At 45.6% G+C, this 19,781-nt stretch overlaps 1 protein-coding gene across 1 annotated transcript; it reads left to right on the top strand.

Annotated features, from left to right (window-relative positions):
• The first annotated feature begins 881 nt into the window (after positions 1-881).
• On the top strand, positions 882-19,771 carry LOC135390916 (rapamycin-insensitive companion of mTOR-like). The gene is made up of 30 exons (XM_064620897.1): positions 882-982; positions 1,071-1,118; positions 1,680-1,839; positions 3,164-3,656; positions 4,515-4,582; positions 4,663-4,730; positions 4,883-4,965; positions 5,083-5,170; positions 5,825-5,915; positions 6,593-6,659; positions 6,762-6,836; positions 6,960-7,060; positions 7,159-7,336; positions 7,885-7,983; positions 8,084-8,266; positions 8,689-8,748; positions 10,693-10,841; positions 10,938-11,064; positions 11,137-11,301; positions 11,366-11,521; positions 11,618-11,727; positions 11,804-11,984; positions 12,095-12,201; positions 13,493-14,620; positions 15,044-15,197; positions 16,074-16,251; positions 16,320-16,421; positions 16,893-17,022; positions 17,111-17,249; positions 18,433-19,771. Exons 1-30 carry the CDS (start codon positions 928-930, stop codon positions 18,508-18,510), a joined length of 4,821 nt encoding a protein of 1,606 aa, XP_064476967.1. The 5' UTR covers positions 882-927; the 3' UTR covers positions 18,511-19,771.
• The last annotated feature ends 10 nt before the right edge of the window (positions 19,772-19,781 follow it).

Here is a 19,781-nt window from a genome sequence, read left to right as displayed (position 1 = left end):
AGACCACTTGAAACGGCTGCACGTAAATTATGCTTTAGTATTTGGCCTTTGTTTTGATTTTTCAGTAATAAGAAACCCCCCAGTATTTCTTTAACAAAGAATATAGGGCAGCTCATTTTTGCAATAGAGTCAAGTAAGGGGCGGGTCTAGGATTTTGCCGAAAAGGGGGGGGGGGTATGGACAAGTGCCACGCGCATGCTGTGATTGGTCCATTGCACCCTATGCTCAAGTCCGGCATTGAAGGGGGGATCCGGACCCCTTAACCCCCCCACCCCCTAGATCCGCGCCTGAGTCACGTAGTTCTCTCGCTTGCACTGGTAGCTCCCTCAGTGCAGTGATATCACCGAAGCACACAACGCGAGGTTGCCCCAATCCACATGGGCTTTCACAGCGATAAATGCGCGGAAGTCTGCCATGTGTACAACGACAGCTAAGCAAAATGACGGCAAATTTACAGTTATCGAGAAATCGCCGTTCCTCGAAAGGTGTGTGCAGAAATTACAGCGTTGCTATAAAAAACAATTAAGCGCGCTCTTCCTCTTTTTGCGACAACGTCCTTTTAGCATGGTGACGAAAGGAACGTGGTCAGCAACGGTGCCTCAAGGAGCGGTGATGATTGAAAGAGGTCGCGTGGCGTGCCCTGTTGCTATAGCAACAACGGCGAATGACGAGTCACGGAGAAGAGCGCGCCAGCAACGCGTCCCTATTTTACTGTATCTTTGCGAATGCGTGTCAGCCGGTGTCCGGTGTGTATTCGTCGTAACATCCGTTGTGCATTTCTTGAATTATTCTAACACATGTACATGTGCATCTGAAAAGCTGATTACGTTCAGGTTTGGGTGTTCGGGAACATCTGGTCCCTTTTGTATTTTGGCGGGCAACATAACAGTAAAGGGGGCGCCACCGTCATCAAAACACCTCCCAAACATGGCGCATGTCATGTTTCGGCCACGGAGCTCCAGGGGTGCCCGATCATTGAGAAGTTAGCCCAATATTCTGATATTTTCACGAGATAAAATAGCAGGAAACTCAATATAGACGTCACGCCTAATGTACTCTATCAATTTCAGAGCGTCATGACAGCGAAGAGGACACCGTTCACTTGGATTTAACTAAAGGTTAGGCTTATCTCTGCATAAAAGTTGTTTGCAGTTCGTCTAGCGAAATATTACGGAACAATTTGATTTCAAGAACGACATATCTGTGTGGAGCTACACGTGCGCTAACACTTGCATGCTGAGACAGTAACATTATTGTCAACTAAACTTGCGAGCTCTCACAAGTTCGCTTGGGACACCCATAAAGTTGCTTTATCAACAATATCTTATCGGGGTTCCTGATCTGAAAATTCCTTTTCTAGAGGAACGCTTTCAATTAGTAGGATGTCTTTTTCCGCTTCCAACTCCGTGTTTGTTGGAAGGTCTTCTACCGAGTTACACTGTTGTCACTTCTACTATAAAGTAACAGCACGTCTTGTATGAGTTACTGTAGCCACAGAGATTAATAAATAGAAAAGAAAAAAACGAACGTGGTTGAGTGGTTGTGGATGATTACATTTGAGCGGTTTGATCTTGACCAAAGTGGTTTCACGTTTCCCTCCACGTAAATGAGCCCTCAGAACATGTCACGCTGGTAAAGGGTATAAGCATGTACTGTAACCTTTATTACGTATATTCCAGGAGTCGCTGACAACCTGAGGGAAATCCTCATTTACTTGGTACGCAAAGATGGAGTGAGCAAAAATAGAAAACTTGCCTACTTGAACTGTTTAGTGAAACTCAGTTCGAAGATCACGTCGCATACAGATCTTGGGTTCACACTCGAAGAGGTTTTTTGTTGGTAAGTCCTGCCTGCATCTGCTCATTTCCTAGCTGTCCTTCTCTTCAATTTAGTATGTCTTTGTTAACTTTCAGTTCCGCATACAAATATTTAGGTAGTGTGAGCTTGCCGCTGTAGTACACTACTCCGCAGATGTCACTCCGTGAGTTGCTCTGTGTAGGGTGCCTGACGACAAAAACCTGAAATGCTGACAGTCTCTCAGTCCCTTCCTTTCTTTTCCACTAGTGTGCAGTGGCCCTTTGTGTACTTCTTCTGATAGCTCAATTTTTTTTTATTAGAACGTATTTTTTAACTAACTTTTCCGAGTCTGCAAACAGACGCCAGTACTTTAATACAAATACAATCAATCAGACAGTCAATAAAAACACAATCTGACGAGTGACCTTTGTATCGCATTAAAATATTGTAACTACAGTAAGCACAATTTTATGAATGTCACAAAACTGTACGAGCCCTACTGAAATGCTTGCGTGCATCAGATCGTGCCCCCAAACAATTTCCATGTGAAGAATTTGTCTTTCTTTGTTGTGAAAACATATTTTGTGCTTAAAAGGAGGACAATGCAACAAGGTTAAGTTGACACCAGTTGTAGAAATGAGTGCGTGCTGATATGTTTAAATATGTTTTATGTTTGAGTATTTCCCCTTGTCCCTTTTGAGCAAACGGGTTTACCGTGATCAGATATTTTTGTATAAGTGTCTACAAAATCGTGTAGATTGTACTAGTGTAATTACGAGGCTAGCTCTCTCCGTCCCAAAGCGCAAGACACCAGGGCGCTGCGAACGTTCCATGTTTTTGGTAACTCTACAGAAAAATGTCCCTCGTTAAGAGTACAGATTTTAAGTAACATTAATTATGCTTGCGTTGACTCGTTTAATAGTAATATGAGAAGTGTCCAATCAGCTCTTCGACGCGCATGTGAACTCTGATGTTTGTATAAGTATGGCCAATGCGAGCTGCATGCTTTTTCATTGTGCTATGAACGTTTAATTTTATTGTATTACAGTCAAACTCCTTCACAACGAAACTCAGGGGACAGCAAAAAAAAAATCGCAGTAAAGGTATTTTCGTTAAAAAGGATGTCCATTATTGGACCTATAGGGCTCCAGCTGGACCGCAAAAAATTTGCTGTAGTGGTATTTTCGTTAAAAAGGTGTTCGCTCTAAAGGAGTTTGACTGTAATACATTCCTATGTTGTATGTTTTTATTGTGTACTGCTGGTAAGGCTTTAGGCTGTTAGTAGACACATATAAATAAATAAATAAATTTTAACACATTTTAAAGGCACATATTCACGCACATAATTCCGCTTATGTCCTCGCAGCCTCCGCATTCTACTCATCCACGAGGCCTGCGAAGTCCGCGCAGGATGCCTGCGAGCCCTCCGCCACCTGGTGAAGGACGAACCGGCTGCACGTGCGCTCATCGCCGTGCACGTCCCCATTCTCGTCGCGCGTTCCCTCGACGTCGCCCTGGAAGGTCGCACGGAACGTCTCCAGGCCCTGCGCCTTGTTCGACGTCTCGTAGTGGCTTCTCCGCAGTCGGTGCCTCCGCAGCTCGTGCGCTCGCTCGTCGCCATCGCCGCGGATGGAGCCCGAGAGAGGGACGTGCTTGTGCGGGCGTGCCTCGGGACGCTCTGCGAGCTGGCGCTGCTCAACCCGAAGCTCTGCTGCGAGACCGGAGGCTTCGGCACGCTCATCAGGGCTGTTCTGGACTGCCCGCAGCCTCATATTGCGGAGGCGATTCTCAGTGTCGTATTCCACACCATTAACGATCCTTCTACGAGGCACCTGCTCAAGCTGGACGTTGAATTGGAGGTATATCTCCCACTTTTATTTAATTAATTAATTTATTTATTTATTGTTAGAAGCCCAAGCGCCAGAATGCACTACGTGGGATTGTTTCATTGTTGTTGTTACATTGTTGATGTTGGGATACATTAAAAGGCATGAGGGAAGGAGGAGGGAGGAAGGGAGTTGCCTCAGGACAGAAGCCGCCGATATTTCGAACAGAGACTGTTCTTCTTCTGGGCACCGTCCTCATCGTTGGCATGGTATTTAAAGGGTTAGGTGTGACGTGTTTAAAGGTTCATGCGAATTGTGGGTCAACAGCCCGGAGGGAAGAGAGGTTCCGTACGGGCTTCTATGGCCGGAGTGAATGGCTGCTTTGTTAGAGTGTGGAGGGGATTATGTGAACTAGTGATCTAGGCTACAGACGGGTTACAGAAAAATGGAAGGTTCACGAACACGCGGACGAAACGGGACAACAGGCAAGAATTGGCAAGCGTAGCGAAAGATAAGGAGGTTAGTGGTTACGTGGGGAAAATTCCAGAACGAATTCCAGAAAATTCCAGAATTAAAAGGCATCAGTTAGATGATGCTACTAGAGATATGGGTTCAGTAAAAAGTTATGCTCGTACTGTTTGAAATGGTGGGTTACGAGCTAGGATCATTGGCATCTTTTCAAATGTGACAACACATTGGACAGTTATATGCAGTTTGCAGTAGCAAATTGTGAACCAATTGTGAACTGCTAGCTACATTTCTGTTGGCACTCTTGTCAACTTCAACTTTACTTTTGTTTCTTTTCTGCCTTAGCGTTTGTTTCGAGTGACTGCAACACCTTTAATGACGGGATTCAGCTCATTGGTAATTGATTTTCTCCTTAATTTGCAGTTTCTGGTAGCACCATTCACAGACAGCCACTTTCGTTTTGTTGAAGAATTGCCCGAGAACTCCATGTCGTAAGTCAATTTTGACCACATCTCGGGAGGTATTCCTTCTGAAGGCTCTATATCAATAAAATCTATTTGTTGACCTACAGAGATGACAGAGAGCTAAGGTTTCAAACAAGTCGTGTCGCCATAACAACAATATTACGGTCTTGGCCAGGTAGGGCTAACCTATTTGCTTATTTCTCAATATCATCTACGTACCTTTCCATTTCCCCTTGTTTCCAAGCCAATTTTTACACTTACGAGGGAAGAAATAATAGCGTAGATCTTCCGAATATGATTGATTGAATATCTTGTAACATTGTGCAGGCATGATTTATTTCTGCAAACCTCCTCCTTCGGGTCTACAGTCACTCATTGAGATACTTCACCTGCCGTACCCAGAAGTTAGAGTAAGTGGTAGTGTAGCATAAACTACTGATGCAGTTAAATCCATTGTGTTCGGCCATCTTCCAGAATATTTTTGAAGGTCGAGCTGAAGCACTTCAAAGCCCATATTTGCCTTTCAGAACAATATCCTGGCAGTTTTCTACGACGCGTTTTGTTTGACAATTCCCGAGACCACGAGTGACTTTGATGAGGCCGTTCGATCATCAGGTACAGAGCTTTCCTATTACTTACGAAGAGCATCTACCGCCTCCGTGCCTAAGTCTGTAAAGGAGCCCAGAAAGCCATTAAAACATTTTTCTGTTTCTGGCGAGTTACCAAAGGATGTAACTTGAAAGGACAACTAACACAAAAAAATTCTCCGTGCGCAGTATTTTTCTTGCAATACAACGCTCCCGCTCATCGACGCGCGCGTTCCTGCTCGACTCGCTCTGCAGGCCGAAACGAGGATGAGGAGGAGGATTGTGATGTCATCGCTCAAGAGAGAGCACGCGCCAATAGGGGCCGGCGCTTTTCGCACTTTTGTTTTCTTTTTCCTTTCTACTCCCAGTTCCATCTCTGTGTAGCAGACGACGCTTCTCCAAACCACGCTTCTCCAAACAAGCAAACCAGTCGGACGTCAAAACGACTCTGATGACTAGCTGCGCGCATTGCCTCCGTCGCACACGGTCGCGATTTTCAAAATTGAATTCCGTGATTTGTGTGCATCTGTCAAGTGAATCACTCTACGTGATGTGTTTTAGCAGTCCAGTTAACAGCTTGGTTTGAAAAAAAAAAAAAAACAGTCATAGTGCTTTCTGTGCTCCTATAACAAATCTGGAGAGATGTCTTGGCGACTGACACACAACTCTGTCTCTCCGACAGATCGTTCTGCCATGCAGGAGTCGTGGCAACTTTATCAAGGGTTTGTTGCTGCGGAAGGAAAGGACCTTTTACCACCAGTAGCAAAGCATAGGTAACTAATCCTTTGTGTGGTTGTTCTCCATGTGTTAAGAGTTTGTAGCTCAATCGCACGTTCGAAAGCCACGACAGCCAGTGCCTTGACATAGAACAGGTCGCACGCAATGCCTCTGCAGCATTTTAGCTCGCTACACAAGCAGCAAAGTGAAAAGTTTGCGCTTTGTCTCCTAAAAACTGTACTGGATTTCAAGACCACAAGCTCAAAGTGGTTGCAGCTTATTGCATCATGCGCATACTGTACTACGTACATACGGTATAGAGTATTCTAGAAAGAAAAAAATCTTTTTTTTTACATGTTGTAAAGGGTGAGATACAAACCATTGGACAATTTTTGGTTGCCTAAGTCTCATATCGGAGCAGCGAGAGACTTGGCCATTTCTATTAGTTCTTGTGAACATGTGACCCCCCTCTCTCTCTCTCTCTCTTCCGACTCACAGACTGAGATGATGGCTGTGATGTCACAGCCATGGGGGTTTCAATGTTCATGTTGCCGGTTTCCTTTGCATCTATTACGGTCTCTGCTGTAAAACTTGGAATGCAGGTTCTCACTGACGCAAATAACCCTCGTGCTATCAGTTGGCTGCCTCCAAAAGTGCTATGTTGCAGGCGACTGACTCTTTGTGGTACATGTATACCTCTACTAAACTTCCAATATATATGTTTGCATTACAGGTCGAATCTAGTTTGGAATTATCTAGCTCTACTACTTCTAGCATTTATACAGGCTGGTATATTAGAGGTAAGAATTTGAAAGTACAGTACGTGGTTGTTTGCGCTGTCTGCTTTTGCTTTGAGGAAGCGAAACTTCCATCTTTTTTTTTTGTCTTACTCACGTTGGCAGGCACTAGTTGAAGTAATCGTTTCCAGTGACGACGCAACGCTGGCAACCATCTTGCTCGCCGAGCTGTTGCACATGGTAAGTGCGCTTCTCTCCCGTGACGAAACAGATCGCACGGGAAATGGCCTGTGGTTCACTCCAGGAAAGCTCCAACGGTCGTCAGAATGAATTGCGTCATCGTTTTTCTCCTTTCCATTCCAGGCCAATATTTTTCTTCCCGCAGATTCGAGCCATCACTGTCATTGTCTTCCAAGTCTGATGCTGAGGGCTGCTTCAGATGCCTATCCCGCGGAGGAGAGAATGTAAGCTTGTTTTTTTTTTGCGGTGTTTATTGAACATCTCACAAGTACTTCGCTATCGTGTAAAAAAAAATATTTAAAAAAATAATCAACTTTTTCAGTCGCGCGAGCACTGCAGTCATCCGGTTATCCAAGATCCATGCCCGGAAAAAGAAGGGGATTGTCCCGTGCAGCCTTTTCCTCGACCAGCTGCTTCAGTCCTGCAATGTCACGAAACATGGGCGGCGATTCTTCAGCGATTGCGTTGGAAAGACCAAGTTGCTCAGCTGTATGAGGAAGGTGGGAAGCTCTTTGAGTCCTTCAGAAAACTGCCAATGAGTAAAGGATGTTTCTTCTATTGGTTTTGCCAGTTATTCATGCCATTTCTGGCACATCTAGTTCTGCCATTGCATTTGTATTTGTTTCGAGGTAGAGCAGTTCACGGATTCCAAAGCCACAAAAAAAGTCAGACTTGATATGGATCTCCAAGTTTGCATCGTGTGAACATTGCCATACATATTCTGAGACATTAGACATTTTACCGAGAAATCTTATCTCTAATGCTACTGATTTCCCAAAAGTCAGTTTATAAGGCAAATTTTGGTCCATTCAGTCAATTTGTTTGCTGTAGGAGTACACTTCGTATAAAATAGAAAGACTGCATGTTGACTCCGTTACTGAAAGTGTTGTTGTTACGTTGCTGTTAATAATGTTGCTTGTTGCTCAATGTCCTTGTTACTAATGTGTTCGTATGTCCAAAGTCCAATAACATTCCAAATGTCCTAGCTCCCTCCTCCAAACAGTTCTCTGACACAGGATTTAATCTTCATCCGTTCCTGCCCATACAGGATGCAGACGACACTGTTATCCACTCAATCAAGGACACACAAGTTCTCACCGAAGATTATTCATCCTGGGATTGGGAGCTGATCAGTTCCATACTCAAGGTGAGCATACCGTTACGGGACACACCGCACGCGGTGTTCACTTTCCAGAACACTGAACGGCGCATTCTGCAACTTTTCCCACTTGTGCCCCGTTTTTCAGTGGCCTGGGGAATCGCTGAAGTCTCTCAGCGACTCCGTGCAGCGATCGTTCATCAAACGACTGCTGTTTTTCTTCAAGCCGAGCAACAAACAGTTTAGTCACACAGAATCGCAGAGACCACGCTCCCACCATATGGTGGTTGTGGGTTGCCATTTCTTTGAGTTCCTACTTGAGGCTGAGGAGGTGAGCAACTTTTATGACTGACACCGCGTTAAAAATAAATAATAATTAGACCCTGAAGTTTTCGGGTTTTATATTTTTTCAAATTCGGGGGGGTAGAAAATTCACGCAAATTCGGGGCAGGAAAATTACCACCAGACTGAGTTCGAGGAGAAATCTGGCATTATTGTAGAATAAACGTTCACTGTACCGTTTATCCAGAGTGCCAGAAGTAAGGGGCAGTCGCATATTTTGTGAGAAACTAGTACGTCGATGCCTTGAGGTGCCTAGCCTAGGTGCAGTTTTGCAGGTAGAAATCGGGTTTAACCCTAGATAGGTGAACCTCAATTCGGGGTGCAAATTCGGGGAAAAATCGGGTTTAACCCTAAAACATCAGGGTCTAATAATAATGCAAGACCAACTCTGTTTGTTTGTTTGTTTTACAGAGCAAAGTCAACGATTACATAGAAGATTTCCTCATCGATCTCTGTAACTGCTTGCACGAGGTGAGATCCCTTGATTTTAGCTTTCTGATGCTGTCACGGTCGCATTTTACTTTTTTATCTTGGGAATGTCACGAAAAATTAGTTGTGGACATGTGAAGCATGAGTGAAGGGCATTTACATGCATGCCAAAGTGTCAACGAAGTGGTTACCGAAGTTTCCACGTATGTGTAAGATATCAAGATGTGAAGCTGTCTTTGTACAGCATTTTTTCAGTACCCCAAATGCCATGGTATTGCAAATGCCATTTTCAAGCTCAGGAAAACCCTAGAATTTTCCACAGTCCAAATTCTGCTTATCAAGAGATGGAACTATAGTTTCGGAACCACAGCTTCTGGCACACATTGCAGTTGAAGTCAATACAGCTATGCGAAATTTCGAATATGAAATGAATACCTGATGCTGTTCAAATGCTGTTCGCAACCTATTTTCAGTATTGGAAATTTTCGAATATTTTTCAAATAGTACTGAAGCGAGGTATGGTATCACTAGCGCCATTCTGCAAGTGGGCTTCGCCTCATTACATTGGGTAGTTAGGTGAAGCCCACTTCACGTTACCGTCATTGTTCTTTTGGTGTGTAGCTCCATTCTGCGGGTCAGCTTCACCTCATTACACTCGAGTATTAGGTGAAGCCCGCTTCACACTGTTTAGAATATTCTGTCATCAAAGTCTACAACTCGTGTGAGCACATGGTCAACACTGTACTCTGGATGTTCTGCATCTCTGCATCTCTGTTCTGGAACACTGCATGTTCCAGTAAATGTACTTCCAACTTTCAGAGTTATGCTCAGTAACAGATGGGAATATGTGCAGTTTCTAAAAAAAGTACAGGAAATTCGCATTGTAAACATAGAAATGAGGAGATGCACACAAAGCAGGCTCCATGGAACATGTTTACTAACTCTCAATGCAGTTCATCCCACCAATGCAGTCTACCATACACAACACAGAGGGAACCTTCTCACGACATGTTACGCTGGGAGAAAAGGCTCAGAAGTTTGGAGCAGAACATCATCAAATGAGCACAACACCACAAAATATTTCACCATGAATTATTCAAAATTATTCGAATTGGGCCTTTTCTGATTATTCGAATTCGATTCGCCGTCTGAAGAAATTATTCGGATTTGATTCGCAGTGCAAGTGGCATATTTGTAAACTATTCGCAATGGGAATTTTGCTATTTGCACAGTTCTAGAAATCAATATAGTGGGTACCAGAAGTGCGAGAAATGAACTGTGCCCATCATTGTATTCATTAGCCTTCTTTCTATCCATGATCTTTAACATTCAGGAGTCTTCAGTCATTTTTGTGAACAGATCACTCGAATTTTTGTGCCAAAATTGAGTGGGAACCATGTATTGCCATGTTTGTATAGTATAAATCAGTGATGGCCACTTACTACTTCTACGGTAGTTTAACTATAACTACTTCACAATGGAGTAGTTTAACTAGTAGTTCAAATACTTTTCAGGGGAGGTAGTTAAAACTACTTCTTTAACTACTGCAATATATTTTAACTATATCTCTAACTACTTAACGTTGTCCGTCAACACCAATCCCATTCTATAGTGTTCTTGGACACCTAAATATGAATCACAAGCAGTGATAAAAGTGAAGATTTAGTACACATGCACGGCACAATTGCTCTGCACCTCCGTTCTCATCAAACAAGTAGTTCAAGGTAAAAGTCGGAAGCACAATTGTGCCGTTAAGCTTGCGGCAAAATCGGAAGTAGTTGGCGCCTGCAGTAACCTAACTACTGTAGTTAACTACTCGAATTAGTAGTTTAACTAGAAGTTGCACACTACATTTCTGCAAGTAGTTGATAACTACTTTTTAACTACAATCAGGTAGTTTAACTAGTAGTTTAACTACATGTAGTTAACTACTGGCCATCACTGGTATAAATAAATGATTTTTCAAGTGAATGTTCGACTCCGTAGGTTGAAGGGGAAGCAGTTAGCCTGTCGACCACATTAAGCCCTTCAAGGATGACATCTACCGTTGCACAGACCTACTTCCTGTTCCTGGGACGCATGTCCAGCTCCAGCAAAGGGGTCCGCTACCTCGAAAAGCTCGGAGTGTACCAACAGTACGTTAATTCCTGTCCCTCAGCTCGGAATCGGCAACACTGGGGGGTACCAACCTTTTTATATTTTGCCCGTACTTTTTTATTATTTTTTTCCAGCTTGGTCAGCCTGGTCAGTATGACCTCTCAGGACGTCTACATGAAGCTAGTAGTTTCTAGTCTCGACTACTCTAAGTCGGGCTTTGCCAGGACGCTTTTCACCAAAGTTCTCACAGCCTCTTCAGAGGTATGATTCCCACAGTTGTGTCTTGGAGAGTCAGCGATGCATTGTATATTTGTCCTTCCTGAAAAACTGCAGACATCTCGTCTGTATGCTACAAATTATTTGCGGTTGCTCCTGCGAGCTGGTCTCCTGGACTTTCGCAAGTGGGCTGTGGAGCTCTTGGTGAACCAGCTGCAGGACAGGAGCAGGGCTGTGTTTTTGGCAGCCTCTGAAATCTTGGACGAAGCCTGTGATGTGCCGGTAAGACAGATATCTTTTGAGATGGTACTGCGGAGTGTAGGACGGAATACTGTCATACTTGCAGGCAAACCTTGAGGCTCTGATTGCTCTGCGGCCTTCGTTGCTGTCCCTCGGAGACAGCGGGCTTCTACTGCAACTACGATTTGCGTCTCTACCGTCTGGATTTAAGTATCTGCAGGAAGCAAATGTCTTGGAGGATATGCTGTCCAAGTGGGATAAGGTACAGGAACTAAGCTTTACCAGGAGGTCGGATGTTGTAGTTCTTTCTAATAACCTAATCAATAATGACTTAATGACACTCTTTGCCTTATGACAGGTCACCTACTTAAAGTATGTTATGATCGTCGAAGATGATATCAACCAAGCAGTGACGAGGCATCAACGTGGTGAGGATGGCACGTACGGCAGGCGCAGCAGTAACACAAGGTCCGCCTTTCCTGCTTTGCTAATGTACGGCCGTAAAGCGGAGTAGTTTGCGTAACTTTACGAATTCAATTTTTAGGCACAAAGTGCAGGACGTTTTTACGCCAACTCACTTGTACGGTCAACTGGCGCAGCATAATGGAGGCCTGCAGTTTTTGCTGCAGCACGGAAACCTGTCGACACATTGGGACACTGTGCGAGCTGCAGCCATGGACACAGTTGAGTCGATCCTTCAACTCAAAGCAGCTCTTTGGACACTGGTACGAAACCTGTTTGGCTTCCAAATCAACTCTAATGGTGCAGCAAATAGCAATGCCACAGGCGATAGTGTAGTGATGTGCAGGTGATATTGCTCTTCTTCCGTTCGCAGGGCAATGTAGCAACTTCGTCATCTGGATTCGCCCTCCTGATGGAAGCGGACGTCATCAGTGTCATTGCGGAGCTTGCCCAGGAGGCACCCGTGTATTCTATCAGAGGGTAAGCAACGCCATTTTTCTAGCATTGTTCCTGTGAGGGATGTTACGAGTGTTGTACAGGTAGTGATAATCCCATGTACAAGGTGCGATCAAAACGTTCCGAGACTAGTTCTGTAGCACAATGAGAGGTGGCACCACAGGGACAAGCACACAGCCGTTGATGTCAATGACCTTCGTTTGTTCTCATGCCAAGTGATTCATAGGTGAAGCCATAAAGATTCTTGTTTCTCGTCCCAGCGTCACAGCAGTGGCTTGTTTCATGTGCCTTTCGTTTCACCTGAAAATTCCCCGATGGCATATCGAACAGAGATTGTAGCGCCCGAGCTCTCCCTGAGTTCTCGCGTGTCTATAGCACCTGATTCACCCCCCACCCCCAATTTGAAAAATCGTAAAACCCGAAAACGAGGAACCCAAAACATACTCAGTTCTGTTCTAGGCATGCAGCGCATTGCAGCAAAATTTGTGCCGAGGGTCCTGACTAAGGAACAGAAACTCACATTAGAAACTCTGCACTTTTTGGGTCGCAGCCGAATAATCACCATTCCTCTCCCACCCTACTCGCTTTGGCTGAAGGGTCACCGCTTCGAAAGCGTGAACGAGGTGCAGCGTGAATCGCTGAAGGTGCTGGACGTGCTCCGAGAACAGGACTTCCTGGGAGCCTTCCGAAAGTGGAAAAAGCACTTGGAGCTGTGTATCAGTGCACAAGGAGACTTTCTTGGGGGTGACAATAGCCAAACTTAAAGTAGCTACTTGTATACATGTGCACCTAGTCTCTGAACTTTTTGTTGCCACCTGGTATGTCTCTGTACAGTGTTTCCTACCTGAGTAAATATACGCTTATCTCAGTAGTATACAGACACTCTGGGTTATGGAACAGAAGGAACTTTTGATAGCACTTTATGTTGAAGTAACGATTTTAGTTTGTGTAATTAAGCAAGTATGGGCATTCTTTTCGAACAATTCTCAGTAGGTGCACTAATAATGGACGCCGAACAGATCCTCAGTCACAAAAAAGAGAGGTGTGCTTACGTGCATCTTAGCTGAATTTGATACCATTGTCATTGTCAATGCATAATGCTCCCTTTTCTCAAACTTGCATTTCCAAAAGCCAGTTCAACAACAACAACGAAATACGAAAGGTGATAGGTCTCCACCGCGTAATTTTTCTAATTAATCTTGCCACAGAAATGGTGAATAAAGCGATTGAAAGTTGGTATCATATGGTTGGATGCGTTTATACGAGTTGGTGTTTCTAACTCCGAAGAGTCATACTTTTGTAACCACTTGTATAGGACCTGCTTCTACGTGCTCTGTCTAATGGCCACGACTCCCGGCGCATCATCAGTCCTCAGCAGCTTGGGCTGGGAGAGCGTCCAGCATCCGCACGGTGAACAGTGGCCAATCGCGACCTTCAACGAGGAGCCGGCCACACCTCCGCTCCCACCTCACAGACCTCACGCCTGGTCCATCAGCAGCGTGGGGAGCCACATGAGTGAAGTGCTCTCTGCAAACGCGCTTCACCGCCGCTTCCACGGATCAATCGCGTCCTCCCTCAACGACGAACACTGCCTTCCCTCTCGGGGGAGCTCCGGAAACCTCGCTGACAACTTGGCCAGACGGACGATGCATTTCGTCGCTCAGCAGCACGGGGAATCCCCGCACTTTCGTTACGCGCAGACCCTTCCGCGGAACGTGACCCTGTCCCCGAGACACGACCCGGTCGTCTCGTCCCGTCGCCCCCGCTCGTCGTCGGACTGCCGCGAGCAGAGAGACGACGTGGCATGCGCTCCGGAGCCGTCGGTGCAGCCACCAATGACGGGACTCTCCGTGCCGGACGTCACCAAAGACGGCGCCAGTTCTTTCGGAGGCAGCAAGGACTCCGGGACGGACGCTTCGCTCGGGGACAAGAGCCCGAGCAACTTGGAAGTGTGGGGCGGCGGGACGAAGGGCGAGAGGAGCGACAGCAACGAGAGCGCCCACACGGCGGGCACGAGCAGCAAGAGCCGATCCGACAGCTGCACGGATTCGACGACGAGCGGAGTCAGTTCGTGCGAAGAAGTTCCTCGTGCAGCGCAGACGCTCAGTCCCATTGCCAGTTCCACGTCCCTGAGCACGTTGGAAGGCAGGACGAGGCAGGAGGTCACGCCCGCGGTTCCAGCCCGCAGGCCGAGCGCGTTCCCTGCGGGGGCCGTGAGGTCGGTGAACAGGTTGTCGACGGGGTCAAGTCCAATGTCGCCGGAGTCCCCGTACACGACGGCTAGGGACGCAGCGGGTTATGCGACGCTGCGCTCGCTCAGGGCGGCGTCGGCTCAGCGACGGAGGAGGGTCTGCTCTCTCGGAGGCGGGGCAGACGTTGACGTTGCTTTGGGGACTGATGTGCCTTTCACCAGCCAAAGTCTCGACCATGGGAAGTTTTTCCTGTGAGTAAATGTTTGTTTTTGATTATGGGGTTCTCTGTTTGAAGGGTGTCTTACCTTGAATGTTGAGAGGTTTCTGCAGCTCGTTTTTCACGAGGAAACCGACGTAGATTATCTTTCTTGTAGCCTGTCGTACCTGTTTCTATACAGTACGGCACGTAATCCGTTGTGTGGGCATGTGTCGGATAAAGACGTTGCGTATTTATTTGTCAATTTCGATGCTTCACATTGCAAAAAGTTTTCAGAAATAGCTGACCACAAAATTAAATGATGCACTACCGATCAAGATTTGCTTTTGACGAGTCCTTAGTATCTACATAAAGTCGGCTGACTTCTCTTTGTTAGTTCATACTAGTATGAAAGCCCGCTATACTGTTTGATGTTTTCACTTATAATACCTGAGGAATTTTCTTACTGCGCCGACAGGGGTGATGACCCGTTGGTCGAAGTCTCTTCGGAATGGCGCTGTTCTTCTGTGGCAAGTGGTGGATCTCACTCTAGTGGTAAATCTTGCGACGGAGAACAAGAGGTCAAATATATGGGACTCTGTCTGCCAGTTGACACCAGGCTTATCTTCACTGTAAGTGCTGCGCAGATACTTGGTGATTTCCTTGTTAGCACGCTACCTGTAGTAGCAAAACGATCATTTCCAACTTCCAAATAATTAGTAATTAGTTAGTTATTAATTAATTAGTGACTAATTAATTGATTAGTAATTAATTAGTAATCCAAATAAGTAGTAATTTTTTGCGAGGACCTATTTTTCGTGAAATTCGCGAACGCCCTTCTTTTCGCAAATTTGAAGTCCCGCGAAATGTTAACCAATGACAGTGAAATACGTGAGCGAAATATATAAGAAATTCAACCCAGGACGCGGAGGCAACTTATGTGCACGGGGTTTCTTACGCTATTACACTGCAAAGTGCCTCGCAAAGTGTTCTGTTCGCGGCTGCAACTGGAGACAGTAGTCCCGACTTCATGCACGAATCCCGTGTGGAGATGTAGGCGTCCCGTGATTCCAATTCCTTGTAGGCCTGGATCATCCAGCAAGCTTGTATGCACTCTGCCACGTGCAGAGTAATTGTATTTGTAAAAGTTGTCGCATCACTATCTAGCGCCAATCGCACCTGCTCAATGCGATGACAAGAATGACGGGAGACAGGGGCAATTCGGCAGTGGCACAGTTACAAGTCGAGTAGGACCTCCTAATCGCAGGCCTTTCAGTCAGAGCTGCTCAAAAGGAAGACCAATTGAACGAGGTGCCCAGTTGTGATACCCTTTATTAGCTTCTTCCAGGAAGTTAAGGTGGAGGGCCCCGGCCGACGCCCCGCGGTACCGCGAATGATTGTCTGATCCTGGCTTCTCACAAGTTCGCGAATTATTGAGCCCGCAAATTTTGACCACTTATACAGTAAAATAATTTAGAGTAACCACCAGTGTGTAAATTTCATCGCAGGTGCAGGAGGCATACAGACCAAGACCTGCGGAAGTTGTCTGCCCAGCTGGGGAAACAAGTACCACTGTTGCCAGCACTGAGGAGAGAACTGATGGGCTTGAGCTGCATACACCCGAGAGCTGCCTTTTGTGCCATCGTGTGGCTCCTCCCAACCACACTCGAACGAGCGGAACTTTAGGTATGCCGCGTCTGCTCGCGTCTACGTAGTGTGCGCAGCACCATTGTTTATATGCCTTGTGGTTGCAGGAGATGGTGGTGTGGCCACAGCTTCTGGTCTCAACACAGCCCTGCGAAGACTGTCCCCCGACAGCCCCGTTCCTTCCGATTCCCAAGCGGCACCCTCACCTTGTCCGTACCTTCCTTCGTCCTTTATAAAGCGCTAATTATCTTTGAATGACACGATCCCTTGTGCTGCAAGGAATATGTATATTTAGAGCCTGAAGTTTTAGGGTTTTACCTGATTCTTCCCCGAATTTGCACCCCGAATTGAAGGTTGCCTCTTTAGGGTGAAACCCGATTTTTACCAGGCAAATTGCCCTCTCTGGGATGTCTGTAGGAATGTACCAACTTACTTGTTTGGCAGAAAAATGCAGTTACATCACCGTTTGTACCAAACCGCTACAGTTAGTTTGAATAACTGAGCCCGATTTCTCCCCGATTTTAGCGTAATGGAAGTCTTTTCACCCGAATTCACACGAATTTAGTGCACATGTTCGTTTACCCGATTTTTACCCCCGAATTTAGAAAAAAATATTTCCCGAAAACTTCATCTATGTATATTAGATTACTGCTCTAACAACTCTGTTGTTCCTTCTGCAGATTCTTTATGGTGCAGGAGACAAAGCGAAGGCGACTACGACGTCGTAGCCGTGCGGAAGGAAATGTTGAAGTACATCACAAACCTGAGTAGCTCCGTAGTCATTAAAGGTTCAGAGCAAGCACTTTTGAGGTGGGTTACAGAAGTGGACAATTTGTATGCCTTATTCCACTTGTACTTGTACTTGTCCAACGTTGTATGTTTGTGCTTCCTTACGCAGCCTGAAGCAGAAATACCCGGCCGCCTTCAGGGACATGTGCCTCTACTCAGAGATGTGTCTCCTGATGGCACATTATAGGTTCAGGTTATCTTCGCGTACTTTCATTCAGGAGCTTTTTTTAGACTTGGATTTTGAACAGGTAAGGTTTAAGGATTGCCTTAACTGTGCATTCACGCAAGCCACATTCCCAAGAGCACTCCAGTGGAAGATGGGCAAAACGTCACAGCTCTGCGCTGCCATGTGAGCGCGAGTGCTCAAACTCGTGCCCTTTCGTACTCCTCTAACCACGACGAATATCCTGTGGTCCAGCCAGAAGATGTCCCGTAGCAGACGACAAGGCCAGCGGTGTCGAATGCTCAGCATAAGTCGAGGCAGAACTTCCACCCCGCGAGCGGCTCCTTGATTTTTCTTCGCTGGAATATTCCGTGGTGATGTCGCTCGTGTGAATACACAATAATGCTCTGTTTTTGCGTCTGGGTAGTGGAGGCTCGTAGACATCTTCAGCAATAATTTGCGTGAACGATGGTATCTGTACTGCAGTCAGCGGGGTTTCTGATGGTGTCTTTGGCTGGTCACACCGATCCTATGGGGAGGAGCAAGCAAGAGTTCGGGCCTCGTTTCAGACCTGTGCGGGAGTAGTTGAAATTTTCCCTTGGTTTTAGTGATGTGGAGTGTTGTCACCCTTGACAGCTTGATCTCTGACTGGTAGCGGTGGACCCAGTTCTCATCCTGAGCCACAATATGAGTAAAAAAAAACTTTTGAGGTCTAATAACAACGAAGAAACTTCTGAAAAGAGTTTCTGATAATAAGCATACTCTTTAGTGCACATTTCTGAACATCTGACTGAGTGTAATGGCTCATACAAGCCAACATGGCTGCTTTTGTTTGTTTTGTTTTTTTATGGCACAAGGGCATCTAAACATGGCTGCTGCCTTCAGACGGGCAAAGCAACAGGTGTGTAATCAAATGTAACTTCGTTTTCCTGCTGAAGCAGGACGACATGGAGCTGATTTATACCAAATGAATAACGCCATTGTGATAAAAATTTGTCAGTGGAATCCCCAACAGTCGCGTGACCGGAACCCTGCCAGATCTTGCATCTGCTCCAACGGTCGCTCAGAATCAGAAGCAGGCGCTCGAGAAAAAGAAAAACAAGATAGCCAAATGGGGGTAATCGCTTTGTTTCCACCAGCTAAACACGAAGTGCCTCGCCAAAGAGCTCAAGAGTGATCAGAGGCGACCAGTCGAAGATGTCACGACAGAATGCCCTTTGATTCGCATTTGCTGTGACCTTTCCTGACTGCATCAATTGTTTTTACAGTTCAACGAAGAAGCTGAAAGAATTCTGAGGATACCACATGTTATTGTTATGCCTCCTGCAGAAGAGTCGGAGGCCTAACTTTGCTTACGTCCCCACTGTGCCTACTAGTCGATGCCTTGCGAAGATGTGTGTGTGTGTGTGTGTCGCAGGGACAGGAAACGAACATTCCGTAACATTTTACGGACAAACTCCCCAGAGTGTTTCTGTGCCGTAAACAGACACTACGATGTTGCGTTAACTTGCACAGCGTTTGCAGACACGCTTGTACATATGTATGTTGAGGACAGTTCCGCTAAAAATGCGGTTTCGTAGCTAGAGGTGTTATGGAAACACTTGTTTTTTTTTCTCTTCTGCAGTCAGCTTTTTATGTGAAACTGCAACGTTGGGAGCAGCAAAATCCTGCTTGGGAAAAGTTACTGTTTTTAACATTGAAGTAGAGGGGATCGGGAAAAAATACAGTGCCGTGAGGAGTGCCCCCGGCCTCCAGTTTAACTTCCAAGGCTGTGCGATTAGGAGGCCTCAAGCTGTGGATGAAATGCAGAGACTTGTCGCTTTATGGTGTCGGTACACTTTTTGATGATAATTGTGGCATCCACCTCAGGTAAATGAGGTAATCTCTGGAAGTTTGAAGAACACAATATTTTTTGGAAGGTCATTTGGGTGAGCACCCATGCGGGATATTACGGTCACACAAATGCCGTAATTTTGGGGATGTCGTGGGGGGCACGTTTTAGAGTCCCCCTTTGTGTAAAGTAGGAAAACCTTGTTGGCCTTCCAGTTCCTGCACAGACTATTTGAAAATGCAAACCATGAAATGTTGTTTGTGTACATAATATATGCATGTTCACACTGCCATGATGAACAAAAACAGAACTGCTGTACAGGATTATTTCCAGTGTTGTGCATGTTTAGTTAGAGCTGTAGATTTGGTGCCCAGCAAGTTTGTGTGAATTTTTGGACCTTAAATACAGCAATTCCTATATTTTGCAACACTCAAATGCAATTTAGAATCTATGCAAAATATCGTGGTGGAGCAATAGGCGTTTTTTTTTTTTTTTTTTGCTACGGGTTGCAACCGACGTAGTTTGTCACATATTTTTATTACCTCCAGACTTTAAACTATTTGTAAATATAGGACTTCCATTTTTGTTACAAGTTCAGTGCGGATTGTGTCTCGTAAATCTTTTCCTTCCAGGTTTTTAGATTGCGGAGTCTCAGATTTCACGAGTGTTTTATGAACTCTATACAAATCTTCCAACGGTGTTGTTACCTTGACTGTGTAAAAAGAAGGCAATTCATTAAAAGCTATGTTTTCTGTGGATTGAAACACAAGCTTTGATCCAGTTCGC

The sequence above is a fragment of the Ornithodoros turicata genome, chromosome 4 (genome assembly GCF_037126465.1).
Source record: "Ornithodoros turicata isolate Travis chromosome 4, ASM3712646v1, whole genome shotgun sequence".
Lineage (NCBI taxonomy): Eukaryota > Metazoa > Arthropoda > Arachnida > Ixodida > Argasidae > Ornithodoros > Ornithodoros turicata.
This window is presented reverse-complemented; position numbering and strand designations above follow the sequence as displayed.

Coding starts and splice junctions, on each gene's coding strand:
- LOC135390916 (XM_064620897.1), top strand. CDS start 928: ATGGCGCATGTCATGTTTCGGCCACGGAGCTCCAGGGGTGCCCGATCA. Junction 7,984..8,083: donor TGATCAGTTCCATACTCAAG/GTGAGCATACCG, acceptor CCCGTTTTTCAG/TGGCCTGGGGAATCGCTGAA. Junction 11,065..11,136: donor TTCTCACAGCCTCTTCAGAG/GTATGATTCCCA, acceptor GAAAAACTGCAG/ACATCTCGTCTGTATGCTAC.